Source organism: Necator americanus, chromosome II (assembly GCF_031761385.1).
Source record: "Necator americanus strain Aroian chromosome II, whole genome shotgun sequence".
Lineage (NCBI taxonomy): Eukaryota > Metazoa > Nematoda > Chromadorea > Rhabditida > Ancylostomatidae > Necator > Necator americanus.
This window is the reverse complement of record NC_087372.1, coordinates 32,042,972-32,070,328: the sequence shown is the minus strand read 5'-3', so window position 1 is coordinate 32,070,328 and position 27,357 is coordinate 32,042,972. Positions and strand designations below refer to the sequence as shown.

The following is a 27,357-nucleotide window of genomic DNA, read 5'->3' as shown; positions in this document are numbered from 1 at the left end:
CTTTCCGGCGTTGGCACACCAATTCGACATCATAGAACACGTATTACTCTATTTTACCGTTTTCGGACGCCATGGACTTACGTCTCACCCCATTTCATCGCTATCTGGCGCTTCAGTGTCATGGGACCCGTCCCATCCCATTTTATACGCCGTCGCAACAATTCGACGTTGGACCCATCTCGCTGCATCCTGGGATTTTGTGACACACAGATAAATAAAGAAATAAACATTTATGCAAACAAAGACAAACCCTGCACACCGGTACTAATTGTCTTATTTCATAACTTAATATTCGTACTAATTTAAAAAAATCCCTCTCCCAAGATGTTTTGCACATCTCTCACCAACATTTGCTTATTCTTGCTCGCTATTTTTGTTTATTTCCACTGAAAGTACGTTTCACATGGATTGTAGGTGTGAATGGCTATTGTACTATATGCAAATGCCCATTCGAGAGGTAAATGCTGCTGAGTGGTTTCCGGTAGCTTCGCCCACTTCAAATCTCTGTTCTCTATTTGCTCGCTTCGGTGCCAAAATACGTTAGCGCCCGATTCAATCGCTTCTTGGACCAGGTCAATGATCCTCACCTGCTACTTGTCCTTTTTTTCTCACCTAAAAATGCAAATATTTTTTTCTTCTCAGGAAAAGCACTTCTTCTTAAAGAAATGGTCTCTCGTGATTGCTTTACTTTTTCGTATAAGTTAATATTAATGGCAGAAAAATTCTTAGTTTTTGATCTATGAAGAAGGGAAGCTTCTTTCAAAATCGTTTCCACACAGTGTACCCTTAAAAATTCCATTCCTATTTTTTTCAAAAGTAAAGGGCAGTGGGGGATTAAGGAGCCTTTTTGAATCCTATGCCCAAATCTAATGTTCATATTACACATTGTTAGCATCGAAACATTTCCAGATAAGGAACAGGATTTATTTATTCATTCATTACGTTGTTATTTAAGTGTGTATGAAGGGATCAAACAAACAAATAACACAAATGTATGTTGTAAAAAATTGAGTAGTAGTATAGTAAGGTCATACATCATTTAATGAAGGCAAAGATCTTAACCAAATTCTCCTTCGAATGTTTTTATCTGAGATAAACAGTAAACGATAATTAATTGATTATTGACTTGTGGCCCTTGTATTTTTTACTGTTCTTGCTTGTTCTCCTCCACCACAGTGAAGAGGTTGTTTTGCTCTTTTTGTTATCATAGATCTCATTTATCGTCTTGTTTTTCATAGAATTCACACTTTTACTCTCTTCTACTACCTAATTACTGAGGTTTATTTGGGAGTTCAGATTTTAAGAAACTTCTAGAGATCTAAAGCTATATTCTCTACTTATTATCTATATTTATTGATTCTCATTTGTTTACTTTTTATTATTTTTCTTTCTTTCTTTATTTATTTAACGTTATTGTTTAATTGTTTATTTATCTATTCTTACTCGTCAAAGGTACCTAGAAAAGATGAAAAAAAACGCTGCTAAAATCGAAGTAGAGCTTTTGTCTGACTTGTTAAAAGTGAAACGGACAGAAATAACAACAATTCATTGTGGGAACAGCAATTCAACAGAGATATTGCCTTAACTTATAGTATATGACCGTATAATCGATCGTACGATCGTATACGATTGATTTCCCACTATAAATCACTGTTATTATTGACAGGTGTGAATTTAAATGAAAGTTAAATTCAAATAGTCTTATGCGTCGTAAAGGAAAGCTTTGGAGCATTTTATTCCAACCATCTATGATAATTCTAATAATCTGTAATAATAATTCATTTTAATTTAAACCAATAATATTTAATACTATTTTAAAGAGATTTAGGGTGGTTAACGTCACTCGTAAAGCTCGTAATGCGGAGGAATTGTTTTCTAACTTAAAACACATTCCTTGACCGTAGCATTCGTCAGGTATGTTCCCAGTTTTTCTTTTTAGTGAGGGGGCTGTCAATTGGTGCCGGGTTATTTGCGGTTACTATCTGATCGTATGCGGGTTCTTCGCAGAGGTAAGCACTCAAATCAAAGATAATCTTGATCGCGTATGAAATTCAAACTCATAACCAGTGCTTCACGCAAGAAACTCTGTTGCTACATCTTACGGATTCTTTCTACTCTTTTATTTCCTTAAGTTTTTCACAGTAGGTCCCGAATTATTAATTTTTTCCTAACGTTTCATTAGTTATTTTTTGCTCAGGCACGAAACAGTAACAGCTGATAGCTGACATCACTCAAAATTATATCATTATATTATTATTATTTATTATTTATTATTATTATTATTATTATTATTATTATTATTATTATTATTATTAATTATATATTATATCTATTCATTTCACCACCGAGTTTCCTTATCAAAGTTTTTAATCTCCAAATATTTTTGAATAAACAAACGACACGCAAGAAAAAATCGCAATTTTATTAAAAAAAAAAATTCCACCGCATTTGTGAGTGACGTTAACCACCTAAATTAAAACGATGTGACAATAACTGCTTTTAGAGAGATTTTTGAGTGACAAGGAAAATATACCTATCTGCGAAATTATGATTTTTTTGACAAAATAACATACATATGTACATCCTGATCATGCATCTTGTACATCCTCATATCACAAAAATATCTTAAAATTTTAGCTTAATACGAGTACGAGCTTAATAGCTTAATACTAGTTCTGAACTCATCTCTCATATCTCCAAGCTATGTAAAAACAGAAATCTTCACCTTTAACAAGTGATCTGGGTCTGGATCGAATCATCTCACATATATGATCCCCGAAAAACAATGACTTTTTCTTTGTTTAGCGAAAAAAAAGAAGAAACAAGAAAAATTTGCCTTCCGAACATAAACAAAAGCAAAAAACAAGTATATCGTTTGATGAAAGAATCTTATTCTGTGATCGTGTTTGAAATTTTAGCACATTACGAATTTTTACGGTGCTCCGGCTCCATAAAGACGCGAGAAATATCGCGAAGACCCTTGTATAGCCCTTTTCCTTGGAATGGTGTACGTACAAATTTTTCAGCAACACCTACATTGCTGCCTTTGTTCTGCCATCCACTGATATCTTATCTATTTGACATGACAGAATCTAATGTTTTTCGTGATTCAAAACATTTGAAAGGTAATTTTTCAGTTTTTCCAGGTTTCTTCTAGGACATCGCTGCGTTAAGGATCTCCTAAGGATTCCATTTTGATAAAAGTCTCATAAATAGTAGTATTTATATGGTATTCTGCTTGTATTCGTTCAATTATCAACATATGTGTTGCGAATCCTTCAAAACCATGCATATGTCATTAATTATGGATATTATTTTTATTATTACGACCTTGAGTAGCCTTTCCACACCGAACTTTACATGTTAGAATCGGAAGATAAAGGTTAAATTAAGTGACGAACACTTCTGAAGAAATTTTGAAAATGAATCCCAAAATTTTACATGGCCTTTCCTTTCTCCTTTCTTCTTCCTCTACCTTTGACTTTTCATGAATGACCTCTGAATTTTCATGCTTCATAAAATGTGACGACCTTTCTATGAATATTTTGTCTTTCTTGTTTTATTTTGAAGCTTATTTCAAAACTTCAGACTGTCGCATTTTTTCGGAGTCCAACTATTCGGAATTCCTCACAATGAAGGTTAAAAATGTCGGAATGATTTCTGGAGAGTATATGATTACTTTGTTTATCATATTTAACGAAAGAATTAGATTTTAGGCTAGCATTATATTCAAAGAAGTTATTGCCATCATCACATTGTAGGTTATCCTCACTGGACGATGGCCTATTCCTAGCAGATGTGATTTTCTTCTTGTGTTAGATGGGACATTCCCCTCATTCAGAGAAAAAGAGTCGAATTTTTGGCCTGAGGCGCATTTTTGAATATTTCTGCTGATTTTCTGTGGGTTTCTATTTACTAGTCGCCAACTTCTTCTATTAAGGACTACTGGAAATATTTTAAAGCAAGTCCTTTTCACATTTCCTTGGAAAAGCAGTGGTAAAAAGCAAACTACAATCAAGGTTTACTTCTAAAAACTCTAAAAATTATTTCAAAATGGAAGCATTTAATTTTTCCCCCAGATTTAATTCTCTACTATCACTTAGTAAACTCTTTGGGATTCAGCGGAAGTATTTCTAGCGTAAATAATCTAACAATTATTTTTGACGGTAATTATTATTGATCGTCCAGTCCTTTTAGAACTATTCGAGACATATTTTTACTTACATTTTATTTTTTACTTGTATTCATTTAATGAAGAGAAATCCTCTATATCCAGTTAGCCGACACCTCCGAACTAGCTATCCATGAAAATAGGAGAAAAAAAGCTAAAGAGGAAACAATGTAGAAACAGTGAAGAAAAGCCATAAAACAAAATTTCAAGGAAGAAAGTAATGTAAGAATTTGAAATAGCAGAGAAAACTAGTAAAAGTCCAATTGTTTATTAGGGGTAATTTTAAATTTAATTTTTAAGTATGTTGAAAGAAAATAAGAAAAGAGAACAATAGTCTAATTAAATTATTTACTTATTTATCGATCAAGCTCAAAATCAAAATAACTCATCAAAGTCGACCGATCAAACAGTCACAGCGAAACCTTTTCTTGACTAGGCTACAGCCTCCCTAAGCGGAGTTATTCATCTCTTTATTTGTTCCTGTTCTCCGTTGGAACTCATTTGAAGAGGAAGTTGAACATAAGTGGATTTTTTTTTGGGCACTGAATCATAAGAACATCATTTCTCTGAACTAGTTGGATGAGTATAAACATGCACAAAAATTGGAAGCATTCAGGAATATTCTTCTCGTTAACCTCTGAACTTCCATTGTGAGACTCTTCTTCTTATTCTTACTGTGTATATTTGGTTATTACAATTTGAAATCTATGCGTAAAACTCTCTTGAAAAAGAGAAAATTGAACTCCTGTTCTTTGATACGATCATAGATCAGATAACTTTTTTTTATTTAGGGTTGTTTAGTTTATTTGTGATTAAAATCAAGTTCTCGTCGAAGTATTTTCCGTCTTTCATGGATATTATGATTGTTTACTGGAATTTCAGTTGAACTTCTATAAAATAATTCCAGATCTCAAATATGTCACGACGTTTTTGGCGACGTCCAAATTCGTTGAAAAAAGAGATACGATTCAGACGTGGTACAGACGAAAGCGATGACGATGGTCACAAATTTTTCTATATGGAGACAAATGTGAGTGGATAATTTTTTATATTCGAATTTTTCAATTTTTAATTGACAGTTCTTATACGTTTTTATACTGCGGAGCATGAATAGTTCCTTCAAGTGCGAGCGATCGAAGATTAATCAGGTCTTCTCACCAACCTATTCTTATAAAAATAGGCTGCTAAGGGAACGTGTACACAGAGGAGCGTTCTAACGAACCTCGTAGGAACTAAAGCGGTTCCCACGTCAGTTTTATGACGATTACGGAAGTATGAACGGAACCACCTTGCATTCCGCAATCTACAATTCCACCTCCAGCTTTTCCCGTAGATTCCCTCACCACGTTAGATTCGTGATATACGGCCTTTAAGAGTTAAATTAAATGTCAGGACAATATAGGAAGCAATCTTCTTTTCTAATGTAAACATTTGGAATTTTTTTCTAAACGTAGTTTCTAACTTCGCGTTTCCGTGGCGTGCATACTTTAGAACGAAGAATGGCGAATAATTGTGAAACAGTTTGTTTGTTGCTTTTTTAAAAAGAACAGAACAACCTAGAAAACCTAGAACTGCTAGAACCAGTAATACCATAACCAATAATAACTATAACATGTGTATCGTAGTAATTAATTAATTATTTTAACACGTTGAGACAATTACTGGCACAACGGTGGCTCACTCATTTTTGATCAGCAAAAATTGAACGAGTGCCTCTCATTGTTTGGTAAATCCTAAAAATGTAAATTTTCCTCTAAATGTGCAGAACTCTATTTTTTCCAATCAATTAACTAAAATACATTATTGTGATCTGTTGAATGAGTACGTTTTATTATCTCTAATACATTGGCAGTAAACTTTTTTTTTTACAAAATACCTTTATTCAAAAATACCGTAATCCTCAAATAGCTGAAAAAAAAATCTTGGACCATATAAGGCTCTTTTAAGTCTCTATCTCTTCAAAGTTCTCATTGTGGTCCAAGGTTTTTTTCACAGCTTGCACCCAGGATTCACGAAAATTTTTTATTTTGCAATGATTAAAATTCAAAGAGGTCGGAATACACCCTATTGTTATTTATTATTCACGATTGTTTTTTTTTCTCGTGAGTTAATGCTATTTTCAAGTTAAAAAAAGAAGTGGATTTCTTAGATTCCCAACAGAGTTCGCAGAAATGGTTGCGTTACGCGCTTCTAACAACTGATAGTTATTGATCGGGAGGTGCCAAATCACAGCGCCCAATCGATAATCACTACTTAATAGTTACGAGTGTCGCCATCACTTCTATCAACTCTGTTGGCAGTTTTAGCACATATAAATAAAGAGGATAGCTCATTATTCCTTAGTAAACTGAGGTATTTCAGGATAAAATAAAGAGGATAGTTTACTAAGGAATAGTAAACTATCCTCTTTATTTTATCCCTTTAATAATGAATCATTGATTCTAATTAAAATAAACCTTAATCAAATAAATTTTCCTGCTGTTCTGAGTTGCATCCAATGAGGTTCAATGGGTTCAAGAATAAAATCTTAAAGCATGTCTTTTCACATTTACTACCTCAATTTCTTCTTTCACAGCGCCTAATCGATAATCACAGCCCTTTATCATCGCTACCAGTAGATCAAATGAGCTAACTATCGGCAAGGATCGGTTTTTAGGAACCAATAAAACGTTTGGCGAATTATTTCATGAGGCTCTTAAACTCAGATCCACTTTCAAATAGGATTTCATTAGGACAAATGTTTATTCTTAACAAAGCAAATGTTTAAACAGGATTAGTGAACTCATACAGCATGATGTGATTGCATATGGATGCGTCACCGGTGCATCACGGTATCGTGGTTATTTGTGAAAAAAAACCTTTTTGGAGTCAATCTTGTTGTTGTTTGTTCGTATAATCTCTCTCCATTTGTTATCCTTTTTTCTTAGTTTCTGACACAATGCAGAAAATGAATTCCTGCATTTCTAAAAACATTTTTCTTAGTTCTTTCGGATTGCAAAATTTGATAGAACACAATTGCAACACACTTTCACCAATAATTTTTCACACGGTTAATGAGAAATTTCTAGTTGCATTACAAATGAGTAGTATAATTCCTTCTCGGGGATATTTGTTTTAAGAAAAACTCCACAGTTCCCCACATACTGGTTAAATGCTCCTCACCATTCCTTGAACGGAAAACAGAAATTCCTTGAACGATGCCTTTAATGTGAAAGGTGATTTCCGCATGTTATTCGATACGGTAGCTACAATCACCTTTTGTTCATTTATTGCTTTTCTTCCCGTTCTATACTTCTTTTCTTTAACGCTTTGAATATTCGTCATAATTCATCGTTCACCACCAATGGTTGCTGTTAAAATCCATTCCATCCATTGCTCGATTTAGCCGTTGATAGAATAGGATTCTATGTGTTGTTGACAGAAATAGTGTACACTTTAAATACATGAAATATTTGCTTTTTTTCCTAAGTCTCTGCACATATGTAAAAAAATCCAAACATTGAAAAATCACCTATAAAATATTTTTAAACAACATATTTTAAATAACAAAATAACATAGCAATTTTTTGAAATAGGAAGTTATAGATTATCGCTTATATGTTGAAAAAAGTACATTTTTATTGTGTACATGATTAACTCATTATTAGATCACCTGGATAATTTGTCATCTGCTTTCGACAATAGGACAATAGCAGAGCACGGACGATTTGCTCTGTCATTTCCATAGATTGCACTCCACTTTGCTTTTTCATTCTTTTCTTCTTTCCTTTTTATACCTCTTTTTCTTTAAATCGCCTAGAAACTTAACAAGTCCTATATTTTATTTTAAAAAATGCTACCAAAGTAGGAAAGTGCTCTCACCGTCTTATATATAAGGCTGTTGCGCCTATGTTGACTCAGACAACCGCAACGCGAGTCTGATCCAAACAGGATCTTGTTAGATGGAACATGTGTGTGACTTGTGGCAGACGCATCGCGGTCGTTATCTAAAGTATTCATAAAAATGTACAGACAAAAATAAATAAGAATATTAATGACAATAACAAAAAAGTAATAGGGGTGCAACGTAAAAAAAAATTAAAAAAAGCAACGCATGTATAGCTATTTATATTTGACTATGTTCACCTACATTTCCGCACATGACATACAATTCGTGCTATTGATTTTTCCCAACTATTCTTCTGATCTACTCAGAGGATATATAATACATGTAACAATCGGTCAAAGGAGTTTGTGAACCTTTGGAGATATGATAAATAAGATTAAGGATAAGAATTCCGCCTTGAGATCCATCATTAAATTAGGAGAACTTTTTCCGAGATAATGTTTCATTTATACGCGTTAGACTTTCACGGAACTATCCGTGAAAACTTGCTCCTGTCAAAAAAAGAAAAAAAACTACTTGATTAGCGCTGAATACCTTAAGCGTATGACGGAAATTTGTGATTACAAATAAAAAAAAAAAAACTAACAACTGGGGGGCAGAGAAATGAAAAAGGAAGGAAAAGAGGGATTCAAGAAGGTTAACTAACCGCGCACGCATAATTTCTTGAATTTTTCTAAAATGGGACCCTAATGACCCTTTCACCCTAAAGTCGAACAGGTACTTAAGAACATTTATCCGTATTTTAAGTTGCCTGCAGAGATCCTTACTCAGAGAAGAGAAATCCATTGCTAGGAAAAAAAAACGAATAAAATTTAAGTGTAGCAATTTAGCGATAGAGATCAAAAAAGAATCAGAACGGTCCATAATCGTAATTTCTGTTTAAACACCTGTATTTGTGCTCGTGTGCGATCAAAAAAGGTTTTTAAGTGATAAATTTGTCAAATATAAACAATAAATAATGAAATAAATAAAGAAAAATGAGTGTGTATAAATTCACACGAATACGGACAAGAAGATTACGGAATTGTTAAAAAAAACTTTTAAAAAAACTTAAGATTTGAAACTGGCACGCCTGATAAAGGAAAGACAAAAATCGATTTTTGATGCGAACATGTCCTAACACGTACGGATTTTTCTCCCAAACCTGTGTAAACAAATTCCACTTTTTTCATGTCTCATGTTTTCATATTACAAAAACCAGCCTTAACACGTCTATCCTGACAAAACTGGATAAAATTTGACGTGACGCAGTATTCGCTAATGGCTCCCATGATATCTCTGAGGCATGCGCTCTCGCCTACTACCATCGCTTGTCGTGCTGTTGTCGTGCGCTCGTCGCGATGCAAAGCCAGAAACAAATCGTAGAGCAGCAACTGGATGATCGAGTAGGTTATTTAACTTATACTCTTGATAATTTGTACCTTCTAATAGTGACGCTGGTTTTCCTTCTTTCTAAATTACAAATACAAAAAAAATACAAATTTATGTTATATAGTTATATCATGCCATAATCAATACAAGTAAATTTTACAAATATTTCCACTTGGTGTTCGCCCGTCGAACTCGCCCGATCTCAATTCTTTGAATTTTGCTGTCTGGTCGATTCTATCGCAAAAAACCTGCTCCTTCAAGCACGAGTCATTGAATTCGCTGAAAAGTTAAGTTGGAGAAGGCATGGGGCAGGAGAAATGATCACATGCATCCTGAAAAATTTCCAATAGAGATAGGATGTTTGTATTAAAGCAAAAAGTGATCATTTTGTATGTAATGTGTGAGAACTTACGCAGAATTTTGTGGCTATTAAAATTAAAATTAAAAAAAAATTTCTTGTTTGGATTTACATATTATATTATATTATTATTTATATATTATATTTATTTATATATACATATATATTCTTAAGTGCTGGAACCTATTAACGATGACAAGAAAAGTTGTAAGGAATGCATCGAACAAAACGCCGTTGCAGTCAACAAAAAACTAATCGATATCAAGTAAAGATTTCTTGGAATAAAAAGAAATAGATTTTCTTATTGACGTAATGATCCTATGTTCTTTATTAATCGTTTATTTACGTTTATTCGTTTATGTCGTCTGATAGTAGAGCACAGAATGCGTCTGGTGATAAGATCTTGACATTTCATCAAATGACATTTATTTCTACTAGTTCTTCTTTCAAATATACGCTCTATACTATCCGTTTTGTCCCGTTCGCCAATGAATTACGACCGTATCGGCGAGTGGTGCTGCAACGCGGTTCACAGGTTGAACATAAGTCCAATCGATGAAGGCTATCCTTCTGCGAAATTCCATCGATTTTTCAAAAAAAATTTATTTCTCATTGCAATTTTTATAATTCTTCCTTCGAGTAGAAATTCTTTACGAATTAATATTGGCGTAGAACACAACCGAGACCGTTTTCAGCGATCAATAACAGTTTTTGAAATTCTGTGAAGTAATATTACAGTTATAAATATGTTCTTTCTTTTCTACTTCCGTTTGTTTCTTTTCCTTTCCTTTTCTTTGCTTCCGATTCAACCCTGGAGTAAAATACTTCAAATTTAAAAAATTTAAAATAAGCTTAAGCCTACCGTAATCCTACGAAAACATTGTATTAACTTTTAATTTTCACATTAAATTGTCCTCTTATTTTTTTTAATCGAAACGTATGTTAATCAAAACGCGAAGAGATACTCAAATGAACAGCACAGTGTTTGCTCAGAACGATATTTTATATATGAAAAGATACCTATGATGCTTGAAACATTGGAAAATATAAAAAGTAAGAAAACAGGTTATAGCCTGATGAATTGACATTATTTACTCTTCTCAGACCTACTATGTCCTTTTATTAAGGTCATATTCATATTCGTATTCATATTCATATTAGTCACTTCATTCAGTCATTCATTCATCTATTCATTCACTCACTGATTCATTCATTCATCTTTTCATTCAGTCATTCATGTTTCCATTCACATACTCATTAATCCATTCACCCGTCCTTTCATTCATTCGTTCGTTCATTCGTTCACTGATTCATCCACCTTTTACTTCACTTCATTCATTCGTTCATTCATTCGTCCATTCACTACTAGGTTTGAAGCAGTACTTTACTAGCGAGGGCGAGTGAAGCGCGGTCGGAAAAACTGTGGCCAGTGAGGCCGCGCGGTCGATGGCTCGAACCCGCCCCAGTGCTAACCGAGCCTTTCATCCCATCGGGGGCGATAAATTGGTGTCAGAGAAATAAAAACCATGTGTTCATACATTGGCTAGTCCCGGAAGTCATTGTACAGGCTAACACTGCGTCCAGAACTTCAATGATTCCGAATTGAACTCAAACACGTTGGCGCATCCGAAGCGAATTGGTACATCTGAGGCTTTATCCCTTATCCTTATCCCAATAGAAACTCACGTAACGGAGTTCTTCAGTTCTTTCGATTTGTAGCAGCGGTATTTCGACTAAATTTTGTTAACTTTTTTTTAAAATTTTTTCAAAGAAAGATTCTTTTTCATGAAACAAAAGCACATTTTATAGTGCTATAATAGATCCAAAACTTATGACGATATATTACTTTCCATGTGAAAATCTTCGTTTCAGTGTTATCTCGGGTAAAAAAAAAAAATGAAAAAAAAACTTGTTCATCAAACTAATAAGCTGTAAACTCTCAATGAGTTTTCTTACTCTTTGCATTTTCAAATATTTTAAGTCTGATTAGTATTTTTGTGCAAGTCCCTCAACGCTTTAAATACACTGTATTTTTCATTCGAGTATCTCTCAGCGTTTTTCCTTTTAGCTCTGCTGCATTATTTACATAAGTCTCGACTACACAGAGAATAAAAATATAATCCGATGTACAAATTAGGACATGTAGGACAGATACCACAATTAAAGACATCACCTCACGAACCTGAGGTTTTACGGATTTCAAGTGGAGTATTCGTATACAGCATCGTAGATTATGGAGAGCAGAGTGATTCCGTCCATTTCTCCCTAATTGCCGTAAAAAACGACCCAGAAGATACGCCTTCGAGCGTTCCGGCGCGCTACTCCCCATTACGAGTTCAATTGGAGCGCGCCAGCCTTGCGCACGCGCCGCATCTTAAAGGATCTTCCAGGGCGTTTTTTACGGCGATTAGGAGGAAGTGGTCGGAATCGCCGTCCTCTCCTTAATCTACGATCCCGTATACGAATACTCCACCTGTAATCCGTATCACCTCAGATTCGTGGGGTGATGCCTTTAAGACAGAATGTTCTCATTGGGTTACGGTAACCTTGAATAATTCTTTTTTCTTGGTTGTATTGTTGGGGGGAGCGATTCGATATGTTCATATGAATGACAGTTTTTTTTAGAATATATGATTATTTATCTATAATATATGATTAAGATGACCATATCTATAATATGATTAAGATTATGTATCTATAACAAAAGTAAACAAGTGGACCATCAGACCAGCACTTGAGGAAACTTTAAAAGAAACTAAAAATCAATAATAGCCCTTAATACTTGGTTTCTAATTACCATAATGCACAGATGTAGATTATTATTGTTACTATTATTATTATTATTATTATTATTGTTATTATTATTATTATTGTTATTATTATTATTATTATTATTATTATTATTATTGTTATTATTATTATTATTATTATTATTATTATTATTATTATTATTATTATTATTATTATTATTGCTTATTACTTATTATTATTACTATTATTATTATTGTTGTTATTATTACTATTATTATTATTATTATTATTATTATCATTATTATTATTATTATTATTATTATTATTATTATTATTATTATTATTATTATTATTATTATTATTATTATTATTATTATTATTATTATTATTATTATTATTATTATTATTATTATTATTATTATTATTATTATTATTATTATTATTATTATTGTTGTTATTATTATTATTATTATTATTATTATTATTATTATTATTATTATTATTATTATTATTATTATTATTATTGTTATTATTATTATTATTATTATTATTATTATTATTATTGTTATTATTATTATTATTATTATTATTATTATTATTATTATTATTATTATTATTATTATTATTATTATTATTATTATTATTATTATTAGGGAAATAAAGAAAGAACCCAATGTATACGCTTCAAGTGTTCGTTTGTTTATTTGTCCGCTCCTATGTATTTAGATTCTTTAATATAACAAAATGCTAAACAAAAAATTACAGTTTAACAGAATAATTACTAGAAACTAAAATCCTAGTAGATGAACTCTGTTTAAATCATCCTAGTAATTAAAAAAAATTAATAACATTTAAACTCTGTTCAACAAATACTTGAAAACAAAAGTTGTAGTAGCAATAGTAAGGACTAGGGAATAAAAACTTCAAATTGTAGATTAACAAGTAAAGTGCAGTGTTATTTCATGTAAATTTTCAAAGTACACGAGATTACGACGGTATGTGTGAGGCAGAGGGAGAGGGAATCTGAGTGAATGACGAACTCAACGAACGTAGCACGCGAACATTCTGTAACATCGTTTAAATCGCATTTTTTTAAAATCAATCACTACATGAATCAATATCTGAAATAGGTACAATGTTCTCAAAACTAGTTAGTACTCGTTTCATTGACAATTTATTCCTATCATATTTCAATAATTTATAAAATTATTTATAAATTTTTTTTTCAAGTGAAGAACATAACACGTTCAGACTAATGAGTGACTAAGATTTTGAATAAGCGTCTCAATCAACTCTTTAAAATTGATGTATACAAATTGATTAATAATAATTGATTGATAGTATTTGATTCATAATTCAATAATTGATATACATGTGCGTATCCGAGATTACGAGAAATACCGTTTTTTTTAGAAAATGAAAAAATGGATATTTTCTCTTGTTTGAATCAATACTTTTATAATATATTTATTCTTAGTATATGTTTGTTTCAACAAATTTGTTTTTATTTACTGCTCTTTTTATAATATGTATGTGTTATATTTATATCTTTGAATTTTTAAGTTGCATCATCATAGGTGCAGCTCACTTTTTTCCACCATGTACATATTTTTATTCCATTTTTACAAATAAAATCTAATTCTAAAATCAAATTCTGTTGTAAAATACTTAGAAAAAGATTAATACAAGAAAAGAAGACTGCAGATGATCATCCGGTGGCCCTCTCATATTTAATTATTATTATTTTATCTATTTATTTTTTCATTATTCTCATTCAGTATGGTCGTTAACAATATGGATTCGAATCTTGACAAATAATGAAAAATAAATAAACAAAAAAACTAGCTGTCGCTTCTATAGTCGTTTCACAATGTGCTCGAAATCACAAAATCATATGTGAAATGTCGCATTCACTTCAATATTTAGCACATTTCAAAGTTCAAGTGTTTTCATGTCGCGAAAATTAGCAAGAATGACTCATCGGTGCCTCATAAGAGAGAAATTTCTTCTCGTCGCCACTCTCTCCTCCACTTTCCTCGAAATTTTTCAGATTCTTAACATTTTCTGAAATTTATGGCTAGCAATCAAAGTTAAGAATAAGTCAATAAGAAAACCACTTATAAAAAATTGCCAAAAAGACTATTTTTTCTTCATTTTCAGATCAGACAGAACATCTCTCTGCCCTGTAGTTGTCATATAAAATAATTTAAATATATGATTTGCACAAAATATATGAGAACTTCTCCGATAGAGAGGAGCAGGACTTTTAATATTTTTCGCATTTTTCAGAAAAAAAAAACACTTAATAGTATTGTTTATTTAACACTGATCAATGGAACGACGGAGCAGTTCCTTGCATTCTTTTTTCTGTCAGCGCGTTTCTTTGTTCCAGAAAATATGGGACACTCTCTTTTGTAAAGCAGTATCCTCCATCACAGATTATAAAATCGATAATTTCTGCGGAAAAAGATATGTTCTAAGATTTCTTACTTGAATTTATTTGATGTAGACATGAAAATACTTATTTATTTTGTTCATGTATAGAAAAAGAAAAAAGGACATATTTTGTAATATGTACTTAAATTCTTTACTTAACTTATGTTTTCATCAACTATGTGTAAGCTAGATGAAATGAGTAGATTGCCTGTGGAGACGTCGCGGTTGGCTAGGTGAACATAAGTATATTTATACTTGTTTGAAAGTTTTGTTGTCGTCATTCTGTTTATTTTTTTTGCAGTTCATTCTCTGAATTCTTAGCTTCTTTCATGCACACTCTAACTTTCCCATCCGTTCATTCATTCATTCATTCATTCATTCATTCATTCATTCATTCATTCATTCACTCATTCATTCATTCATTCATTCATTCATTCATTCATTCATTCATTCATTCATTTATACATTATTCCAGAACTCGAGATAAATAGCTTCAAAATCTTTATTTACCTACTTCATCTATTGATTTTTCGTTGAAATCTTGCACTGATCTGTTTTGATCCTTGGGTAACCGTTTGACCTACCATCAAAGGAAAGTGAAACTCGCCCATATTTGTAAGGACATCCGTATAGACCTCTGGAAAAATGCGGCGGTGTTCACATCTATCCTTTTTTTAATTTCGGAATCAAATACATAGATGATTTAATCTGTTTTTCTCTCCTCTCTGGATTCTTTCCTGGTGCTTTGTTCTCAGTGTTTTTTCAAGTTTATCCTATTCTTAATTTTGAATTTACGAGAATTTTTGCAGGATATTGATTGAGTGAGTTTGTGAGAAAACAACTACATCCTCGTCATCTTCTATGATACTCCTTTTTTTCTTTTTTTCCTCCCATGTCCCAAGTTGCAGGTTGTCCCATCTATTTGCCAGAAGAAATTCTTCATACATTCACATTTCTCGTTTGACTAGAACTATCCATAAATTTCTAAAATTGATTGCATTGTTCGAATTTATTGGAAAGAAATCGTTTGAATCTTAATTTTTCGTGGACAACTTTAGATTTTCCGGCTATCATCTGATGGTTCATTACCATTACATTAAATTGTAATAATATAATTAATGCATAATTAAATCCAGTAACAATCGCAGTCATAATAACTAATATTAAATTTAATCCCATCTCAAAAGCATTGTTTTGGGATAAGTTAAAGCATCCCCAGGCTGATAGTTTTCATCTGCCATTCATTGATCTTCGATTTCTCAATGATCAATGAAACTCTTTTGATCATTCTAGTGATTATCGATCCTGTTGTACGATAATATTCTACAAAAACGTTACTCTATCAGTCATTTCTAACGAATGAATCCGTGTTTTTGTTCACGACCTTCCACACTTCATTCATTCTTCATGTGAATCGTCGAGAGAAGTGCAAACACCACAATGTGGAACGTCTTCATTATTTTGTACTGATTTTCTACTTTTATGCTACCATTCCTTACGTCATATTTATTTAATAATAAATATCAAATGATGTAGTGTAATGGATGTTCAAATTCAAAGAATGTCAGGATAGTTCCTAGTTTAATGATTTAGAAAGTTAGAATACAGCTGTAAAGTGACCAGTAGTGATTCGTTTCTGATTCTTCCCAAAATTTTCTGATGCCAAAGATTTTTTTTCTCCTTCATAAAAAAAAACTGTCATTGTTTATTGTTTGCCAAAAAAACTATTATGTTCACAATTATTCTTTTTTTTACTATTTATTTCGTTGTATGCGACTTTAGTGATTTTTCGAAGCATAAATTCTCTATAATTTTAAAATTTTCTCTTTCCTTTTATTTCAATGTACCTACAAATATGAATTGGACTATGACCAACGTGATTTTGTGGAATTTACAGTTTATTTAGTTTATTTATTATAAAGTTCGAGTTTATTTATGTATAAAATTTTGGCGAGAAAAAAGAATCGAAATTCATTAATTTTTTTCTGATTTTTGAGAGATTAACTAGTAGATTTTGAGTTTTGTACCTCCTCATTTTTCTCTACACAAAATTTTGATTCATCCTTTGATTGTGTATGTATGTACAAAATTCCTTAGGACCCTTAGTAGATATAAGAATATGTTTGAGTTATACTTTCAGGCGAAATATAACAGTGATGTTAGGAAAAAGTACAGTCAATTTACTCATATTTACTCTTTTTACGGTATTATTATATAATAGACATTATTTGCTCCATTAAACGACATATATCACTAAGCAAATACAACACCTACAATGTATGTACAAATGGAATCTGTAAACATTTAAAGAAAAGTCTCCTATTTTTCTTAGACGCAATGTCAGTGTAAACACCTGCAAGATATACCCATAACGAATCAAAGAACGTTTTTTTTTTTCGTTCTGCATTTCCGTACATTTCCGTATAGAACGAGAATAGGTGGCCATTAATGCGCTATTCCGATAGAGGAACATTGAAACGACTGTCGATCCAGAAGGAGGCTGTTTTTCCGAAGCAATAAAATCATTTAACAAACCTTTTCCGACGACGTTCGCTGTGAACATGGAATAAATAGCTTGCAAATTCTCATAGTTGTTATAATTCAGGCTATTAAGTGTTGCTAGCACTACGAGGATACCGTTCTCGGACAATTCAGGATGCAGTACACAAATTCGGAGAATCGACAGTTTATGGATTATGTAATTATTGCTAGCTGGAGATATTCTATTAGCTGTAGCACTCAAGTTTAAACGAACGACATCAACGACTTACCTTTTTTTGCCTGGGGCTCTTTTACTCTGCTACGTTGCTTCCTGCCGTGCTCCAATCGAACGCGAATAGCGGTCGCGCAAGCAAACAATTTAGAATTTTTACGTATCTTTTTTTTACTTGCTCTAAATTCGTCAATTTTTCTAATCAGGCATTTTTAGTAACCAAACTTGAAGACAATATTATCATCAGTATCGTTCACTGGAAAAGTATTCAGTCTAGCCACACCCACCGACGTTCTGATCTCTGAGAGCAAAAATGTCTGAAATCGCCTCCTACTCTTAATCTTAAACCAGCTCTGTTGTTTTTTAGGACTTTTTTTTGCATTTGCGAAGGAAAAAAATGATCGCAACGAACACTTTTTTCTAGTTTCTAAAGATCTCTGAGGTTTTTCTATGAATAATCAATTGACCGGTCAGAAATAGTCATATGAGCCTTTCGAAAGAACTTATCAATTGTTTTTTTATGCTACTGATAATCTTTTCGTAGTTCTTGTCTTATAAACCATATTATTTGATGGATATTAGTTCTTATATGTTCTTTTTATCCGATTAGGTACGAATACCATCTATTACCATATACACGTACTTACGTATGTAGATGTACATTCGTTTGCATATTTTCTGGATTACAATCCCTCGTCCGATTTTTCGTTGTGGCAGTTTCGAAAAGTTTGGAACGATTTCCAGTCATTTTTTTTTATTACAACCATTATATTTACATCCTAAGGGGTCCACGGCGATTTTTTCTCTTGATGTCACTTCATTTTTGTCTCGAATTTGGTCAAGGAAAAGTTAAGTGCTTCTCTGGAACATGTGGAATCTGTGCTGAGCTTAAACCGATAAAAGTTCCATTCTTTTTTCTTTGCGAATCTAAAATTTAACTAAGATGGTGTTTTCATGGGTTTTCCTAGCTTTTACAATTCCTCTTTAATTATACATTGAATTGAAGACGTGTATGGTTTTCAAGTTGTGAAAAAATTTTTAAAAAATGGTTTCCCGACGATTCAACTCAAGTTCTTCTCACTCTTATCTCATTGTCATATGTTTTTTTAAATCAACTTTTACGAACAATGATTCAACGAAAAAAAAATTACTTAAGTCAAATAGAAAGTTTAAAAATTCTACTGGTAACCATATTTATTTTATTGTCTCCATGGTTGTAAATTTCTTGCCAAATACCCATTGTCTACGACTTTTTTCTCCTGAAAATCACATTTCAATCGCATCGACCAACGGAAATTGACTTCTTTCGACTAATCTCCTCAGAAACGATGTGCTTTAATGAGCTTTGGTACCTCTTCCCCTCATGCCTTATATCCTTATCGTCTTAATTTCCTTTCTTTTCTAACCCCCTTTAACCGCTTCGTTTGTGTGCTGATCTCATCTGCATATTTTCTGCCTCATTTGACAATTTTCGGGAAACCGGTTCAAGTTGCGGTCCCCCTTGAATAATCCTGAATTGAATTTTGCTTTAAATTCAGTTGATCAACGGTCGTTCTTGTCTTTTTCTTCCTCTCACATTTTTTGTTGAGCATTTCAGGATAAATAATTCAATATAGAATTTTTGGGATCTCAAACAGAAAAAAGTGCATCCATTCGCAAATGTTTTCAAATCTCAATAGCGTAGGCGTAGAAGTGGTTAGGATACCAAGGAGGAGTATAAAGAGTAAATCAAAAGTACACTCAAAGACTAGTACTATAATAGCGGACGAAATCGTGGATTGTTGTCCATTCTATTGTTGCTGCAATGCGCTGCGCAAGTCAGCTGCAAAGATCCAGAAAATTCTCTTCTCCATCCACAAATCTCAATGTATTCGTTTTGTTCTTGTATGAATGCGCAATAGCGGTGTTGCTGCAGTTCATTGTGATCAACTCAATTCAGAGTTGCACTACGAAATAAATTACGATTTTTTTTAAAAGTTTTCTTTTCAAAATCTAGTGTAAATTAATCATCCGTACCTAGCTCACAAAAACATCACTCTACTTTTCCAGAAAACATGAGTTTTGAGAGCTCAGTTTCAAAAAAAAAAGAAAACAGATGTAGTTCCTGGAGTTTGTGATTGGAATGCTGACCCCGATGCAGGGGTTAAAATGTGCACACTTTCAGCGCTCTATCCTAACTTGCGTCGCTTTTTCTTGGATAAACATAAGTACATGATATGATCACCTTATTTGACTGTCGTTTACTCCTCAAATTTGCTATTTTAGAAAAAAAATCGAGGTAGAAATATTAAACAAATGTAATGTTGTAATAATAACAAATATAATGTAATGTAAATATAATGTTCGTTATTTATTGTTTCAATCTCGATCAAGCCGATTTTCTGCTGAAATATCAGTGATCAAAGACAAACACTGATGACTTAGGGTACAAGTAAAAACTATACTATGTGAACGAAATTGAACAAAATTCAATTGAAAATTCAAGATCAATCGCCTCATTTCTCGTAAAAATGCAGCCAATTCCAGAAAATTCGTGCCAATCAGTTTTTGTTATATCACAACGCTCGTTGCCATCATCAAAACTGTGATCTTATCCAGATTAGAACCTATTCTTGATTTTCTTTTAAATTTATACTCTTCTACGATCGAAGTGTAGCAGTGGTATTCGAAGCCTCTGCAAAACGGGGATAACCACGGAGACGGAGATCATAAGATTGCAAAACAAAATGATTCAGGATAATGTGCGTTTTCAAATTTTGGGTTATTTTAATGAGCTGGAAAAAATTAACTGTCCTCCCTGATCCTTCCTATCCACGTCAGTTTTAGTGTGGGACAAAGTATTAGAATTTACACTTAACAAAAGCTTTACAGAGTCCAAATATAATTATTCTATGTATTGGGGAATTTAAAGGCATCACCACCACGAATCTGGCATGGTGCAGGTTTCAGGTTGGTTATGCCTATACGGAGTAGTAGATTATGGATTGGGGGATGATTCCGTCAATTTCTTCCTAATTGTCATAAAAAACGGCCCCGAAGATGCTGCTTCGAGCATTCCGGGACGCTATTTTCTACAAGGAGTTCGACTGGAGCGCGCCAGCCTTGTGCACGCGCCACGTCTTTCCGACCGTTTTTTACGGCAATTACGAAGAAATGGACAGGATCACCCCTCTCTCCTTAATCGGCTATCCCGTTTACGAATACTCCATCCGAAACCCGTACCACCTCAGATTTGTGGGGTGAAGCCTTTGATGACTATTCCATAATTTTCATATTCTTGCACATAAGAGTCGCAAAAATGAAGCAAAATAATAATAATTTCTGCTGCACTTCAAATATTTGATGGAATTTGGGAATTCAAGTCACTCAATATCCTTCTAGATATGATCCCGAGATATCCGTGGGCGGCCATTAATGGAACTAAAAAATCCTCAACAAGAAAAAGATCCCTTGGCAGAGTTGCTGACTATCCCCGAAAATGAAAGCAGAGATCAGAGAAAAATTGAATGCTTCCATTTATTTTGACTTCAGTTTTGTTTGAACTAGAAAATAAAGCAGTTTCTAATAGAACTGTGTGAATAATAGAATTTAATGTTATTGTTTTATTGTTGGCTAACTTAAAATATGTTGAGTATATGCAGGTAATAGCATAGTATATGTCGATGAGAAATTTATTCATTTTATATTTCCCAGGAATTTCTATGGTCCAATCAGTTTTTCTGTTTATTTTCAATACTTTCTCTTATCAACTTTCTTGTTTTCTACGTAATTATTGACTTTTTGCGTTGAACAGGTTTGAGATAGAGATCATATTTAAATAGATAGATATTTAAAAGATGCTCCACACGTGATGAGAAAATTCCTCACGTGTTGTGCACCTTTTAAATATAATATTATTTAGTTGGGAGTACGGTCATACATTAACAATCTCAGAGGCGACATGTTTTCCTTCCTTCTTGGCCTCACCGCGCACGTTATTTTTTCTGGATATTCCCGAGAAAATTGGAGAAAAAAAGATAAACCTGATACCATGTCCAGAAAAATGATTTTTTAACGATAGGCTCTCTAACACTGTTATAGTACTATTTTTCTGCACTATCTTGCAATCATATTATTAGAACTGTCGTCTTACAACATATTTTTTGTTAAATACATATTAATACATTAATGCTACGTATTTTTTCTGAAAATACTATATCGATCGATTTCCTTTGTAACATTTTCACAGGTAAAATAAATCACCTCTCTTGTTTGTTTGTTTCTTTTATTCTTCTCATCTCTGTTTAAAATTCTATTGTCCTGAAAGTTTGTTGCTCGTAGTGGAATAGTGTTTGAGGAATGATGTTTGATGTGCCTATACATATTGCTTTAACTGTTCGCTTCCAGAAATTTCCCTCTTATCTGAGCGGCACGAAAAAGAGTTACTTTTAGTTCTACTCTACTAGAAACTTGTACATGACTGCAAAAATGACATCAACCCAAACATACATACAATGTGTAATTATTGGAGGATTATGGGTTTTGTGGAATAGCATGTGTAATTGCTGGAAAACATACAGGAGACCTGAGGAGCTTTTCAAGTTTTCTTTCGATCATGGGTCGTCGGGAGAACAAGGCGATCAGTCGACTACAACATCGCTACTAAATTCTGTCCCAAAATCTGGCGCTGAATCCTAGCATATGCCGCGGATTAATCCGTCGCAAACTGTCGGTATCCTTGGGAGTAGGCAGAGTTACGATTTGAAACTACCATTCATAAGGAAATGAGCTGCTGATTTCAAATATACGTCAAAAATTTAGTTTGACAATTAAGTGACCTGAAAACAAGCAAAATTTTCCGCAACCTTCGTTAATTACTTTCACATCTCCCCAATCCCATAGCATATACCGCCGACAAATCTCCTTAGCAGAAAGAGTTGTTCATAGGATTTGCGTTAATTTCTCAAAATGAGACGAAATATTTACTATATTTGTAATCTCGAGGTTATTTAGAGCATTTTGGTACTCCACATCATATACGGGTTAGAAATTTCCACTTTCTTCGAAAATTTACTCCACTCCCTGAAACAGTCCCAAGTTTTCCATCGGTTTCCGACGTTTCAGTCAGTTGCCGACGGATTTTGGGAGAGTTAGTGACGGTTTTGTACATATGCCTTTTCTTGCTTTATTCCATCAGAAGTCTTGCTTTAAAAAAAATTCTTGAAAAATCTTTCTTCTAGATATTTCTTAAAAATTGACTTTTTTTGGTAAGGGGCAATGGATGGAAGTGATTCCGTTAAAGTACCCAACGTACACTTTATTATCGCAAATGGTACATTCAGGAGTCATGTACCATTCGCGATAATAATCGTGTATCGTACCAAAAACTAATTATTCAAAGAAATTCTGGGGAACTCCTTGAATTTTCGTTCCGTGCACTAGGATTAGACGAAAATTAAGTGGTGCCATAATTACCATATAATTTTTTTCTGATCCAGTAATCACTACTTCTTCCATCCCTTTAAGGCATCATTCCACGAATCTGAGGTGGTGCGGATTTCAGATGGAGTATTCGTGTACGGGATCGTAGATTAAGGAGAGGGTGCTGATTCTGTCCATTTCTTCCTAATTGCCGTAAAAAAAACGGCCCGGAAGATACGGCTTCGGGCGTTCTGGCGCGCTATTTTCTACAAAGAGTTCGACTGGAGCGCGCCAGCCTTGTGCGGAGCCGCATCTTCCGGGCCGTTTTTTACGGCAATTAGGAAGAAATGGACGGAATCATCCCCCTCTTCATAATCTACTGTCCCGTATACGAATACTCCACCAAAAATCCGTATCACCCGAGATTCGTGGGGTGATGCCTTTAAGAACTGAGAATCCTGGAATCTTTCATACAGTATTTCGTAATCCAAAACTTTTTTCCCTTCTAATTTCTCTCTCTACTTCTTGTGCAATGTTAGGTGTGTTTTTAGGGAGCATTTCAATTTCTCACATGCGATTTCACTTTCTGCTCGACGAATTGTGCATAACGGTTTGCCACTGATTCATCGTCGTTCATTTATTCATTTATTCATCTTATTTTGTTCCTCTTGCTTCCAAATAGTCAGCCGTGAGGTATTCAAAGCTGACTATTATTCATATTCAACGATTTCTACCTTTTTTATTCCCTGTTCCATCGAAGAGAATATAAATACGCTATTAACAGTCGGCAAAAACTGTGTTTGGCTAGATTATTCGTAATTAGAATTCAGCTAATAAATGCAAGCGTCGTCGTCATTATTTGTTCATATCTCTAAAGCTTCACCAAGATGCATTTTACGATACTTTTCTATACCATTGGAATATTTCATTTCACCTACTGCTACTTCCAGAAATCCCAAAATGTAACACCGCATCTCACAATAAAACCACTCCGTCAGATTGATTGAACTAACATAGTTTAGGAATGGTTCAAAATTATTTGAAAATAAAAAAAAAGAAAAAAATTGAAAAATGGTGAAATATTTACAATGCAAAATTATTTTGAGTTGCGTTGTCTGTACAACAGTAAAAAAAAATCCAAAATAAAACAAAAGTTTAAATGCACAATATTATTTATTCTATTTAACTATTAAATGGGAAGACACAATATCAGTTGTTATATTATTAGGAAGAAAAAATGTTCGAAGAAAGAAAAAGTCTGAAAAAATGCCATGAAATGTAATGTTATATAGTTCTTCTCCAATGTTCAAAAATCTAATTTAAATTATGAATTGCATATTTTAAATGTCATGTATTGCATTATCCGGATGTCCTTAGAATATTCAACTCTATGTTCCGCCGCATTTCTGTGACCTCCATTCCCTATGCTTTCGTTTGAGTTTACCTTCTATACGTTTTTCTGGATATTTCCATAACACTTTCCATATACAATTTCCTTGTCCTTAGCAAGAAAATAATTTAAAACTCATTTGAATTGGAAAGATTCCTCAAACGAAATTATATTGTTGAAAAAGTAGTTTCCATAATCTCTTTCTTTCTTTCTTTCTCCCTCACTCCCTCTCTCTCACTGAGCTGATCAATCTTACTACTACTCTTACTTCTTCTTACATACTGTTTATCAACTTGCGGGTAACACATCGTATTTATTAGACCACAGGAACAACGTTAATTAATTATTCGCACTTACAAGTCACCTGTACACTCGTTTGTTTTCGATTTGCACGAAACACCTTTGCATGCTGAGTTCGGACGCCTTGCCTGTCTAAAGATTCTAAGACCGCTTCTGTCTCAACTGAGTCGAAGGTCTTCTTTGGATCAGGAAAACTGAGATATAACAGCAGCTTATACTCTCGCGATAGATGCAAACAATGTGTATGATCAGTTATGACGAATCCTTTTCGAAACCCTGCTTTCCTGCTTTCTCTTCCGTCTACAGTTTCTACAATTCTGTATAGGACCACTCTCCTGAAAAGTTTTTCGATCAATCCCCTTTCTTATGCATCGCTACGGCCTTTTTTGATTGAAAACCTCGTAAAACAACAGTTAATGTGTGGAGGGCTTTCCCAGTGTTGATGAAGACTGGCGTTAGGTTCATCACGTAATTTGATTCGATCATTCCGAATTTGGATGCCTTGTGGTTCTTCACCAGCACGGTGGATTATCGGACCTCAAAACGAAGGATCGTTGGTATAACGTATCCGTTTTCCCCTTGCGGTGAGGAGGAGGGAGGATCCAGATGTCAACAGGATCACAGTAGAGGATGTAGATGACCTTCTCCTTCCCTTTCTTGTCACAAACATAGTTCCATTTGGGTCCCAAAGGGTGATCATATTTAATTCTGTTCAAGTCGGAGCAGTTTTTCCGTAGCCTCGCGGCTTCAGCCAGCACTGTTTTTCTTCTCTCTTTGAGGCCTTTTTTTATAGTATCGCTACCTAGTCTCGTGAGGATGGATCCGAGTTCACGGTTGTACGCGCGCCTTCACGCTGATGTATCACCTCATAAATCCCAGTAGGTGATCATCTCATTGACTTCGCTTTGTCAACTTCTGGATTTTGTGAGAGATAATGTTTTCCCTGAATGCAACAATGGTTTGATTCAGTGAAGATCTTGAGTACATCAGCGACTTCCGTCCCAAAAAAATCTTTTATTGACGATGAAGTAGTCGATTTGTTGTTCTCATGTTTTTGATTTGAAGTAATTGACGAATACTATCAAAGTTGGCAGTGACTCACATCTTCTAATGTCACTCCCGTGATGATCGCTGTCACTCTGGTGTTGACGAGGACGCCGACTCTTGCAAGTTTTCTACTACCGTATATTCCTATAGACAGTACTTCTCCAGTTTTATATACGATGTACTGAGGGTGGCACCTTCTCATGTTAGTTAGTCCGATGGGTTATATGTACATTTACATCTACTTTACAGTTCTAGAGTTAATTCTATCCAGTTCCATAGCGAGTCGTTGAGCATGCTTAATAAATAAATAAAAAAACAAATAAATCCATGAAGATCAATTTATTTAATTTGCAGAAACGTCTATTTTAGGTCCAATAATACAGTCTCAGGTTTCCAAATGTCTTTTTTTTAAAGATCTTTGCATTAACAGTACCGTAATTGTTTTTCACACATCCCATTATGCTAACGGCTGTTCTGGAATATTCACGCTACTGTCCCGTTCGCTATGATATTGCCCATTCCTCATGCGTGCATGGATTATCGTAACATTGTTAAACGACGCTGTTTAGTTTTACGGATTGTTGCCCGAATATTTTGAGAGTATCCCATTTTTAACGTAAACGTAACGTTTTTACCTTTAAAGTACGGATAAATTTTTTAGTTTATTTTATTTACCTACACTACTTTGAATCTTTGCTTAGAACAAAACACTGCTAGCTATCTGGGACACCGCGATGTGGAGCAAATATCGGCTGGTTTTTTTTCAAAAGAAACTTGCCGTACCTTTTGTTTCTCCCTCTCAATCCTCTTCCCTCCTTTCCCTCCGCTATTTACTAGAAGAACATACTAGAATAGACTTTTTTTTGTTAAAATCTAGCAAAATTTTTTGTTACATCATTTTTCAAGAAATGTATCGTGTCCTCTCCCTATTCCTACCCGTTTCGCTTTCGTGAGGAAAGTAGGAAAGAGGGAGAGGTATAATGAAGTACAAGCAAATGTAGGTATGTAGATTTGAACATTTTATACCTGAACTCATATATTTTTCAATGGAGATCTAGTAAGTATTCTGGACACTTAAACTTTAGAAATATTATTCCCCTCCTTTCGCAAGATTTTAAGGACGAATTAAAAACAATCCTGAACTGGGCAACCGATTCCTTTTCTTTTTCTCTTCCGCGGCCCAATTTTATGATTTTTTTACTCTCATCTTCTCCTTGAAGCACAAACGCTTTCATAATGTAATAATATCCCGAAGGTTTTTTGGAATGATTAGAAAATGGTTTTTGATTTGGACAACGACTGGGTTTTGTTTTTTTTTTTGTTTTTTTTTAATTTTTTTAGGAACGTGTAGTAATCTTTGTAACGTGGATTTCATTCCTCTCCCTCTTTATTTTTTTTTTATTTTTAATACTTACTTTATTTGTTTAATTCTTTTCAGCATCTCGGTCTACATCACAGAGGAGATTCAGAAATGGTGCATCTACTAAGTGGAAAAAAGGTTGGAATGTTTCATTTATGGTTGACAATAGTTTTT

General features: G+C 33.5%; 2 protein-coding genes across 5 annotated transcripts in view; both read left to right on the top strand.

The window, feature by feature from the left end:
- Positions 1-5,087: 5,087 nt before the first annotated feature.
- On the top strand, positions 5,088-13,198 carry RB195_020132 (uncharacterized protein; the record flags this gene model as incomplete). The annotated part of the gene is made up of 2 exons (XM_064188295.1): positions 5,088-5,201; positions 12,602-13,198. 2 exons carry the CDS (start codon positions 5,088-5,090, stop codon positions 13,196-13,198), a joined length of 711 nt encoding a protein of 236 aa, XP_064044176.1.
- Positions 9,398-27,357, top strand: part of RB195_020130 (uncharacterized protein) — a gene marked incomplete at both ends in the record, with an annotated part of 42,065 nt that continues 24,105 nt past the window's right edge. For 3 of the 4 annotated variants that reach the window (XM_064188292.1, XM_064188291.1, XM_064188293.1), the window contains one exon: positions 27,295-27,321. In XM_064188292.1, coding sequence (XP_064044171.1) covers positions 27,295-27,321 — 27 coding nt within the window. Of the gene's footprint in view, positions 9,443-27,261; positions 27,322-27,357 lie in introns of those variants that run through there. The other variant, XM_064188290.1, reaches the window with a different exon arrangement.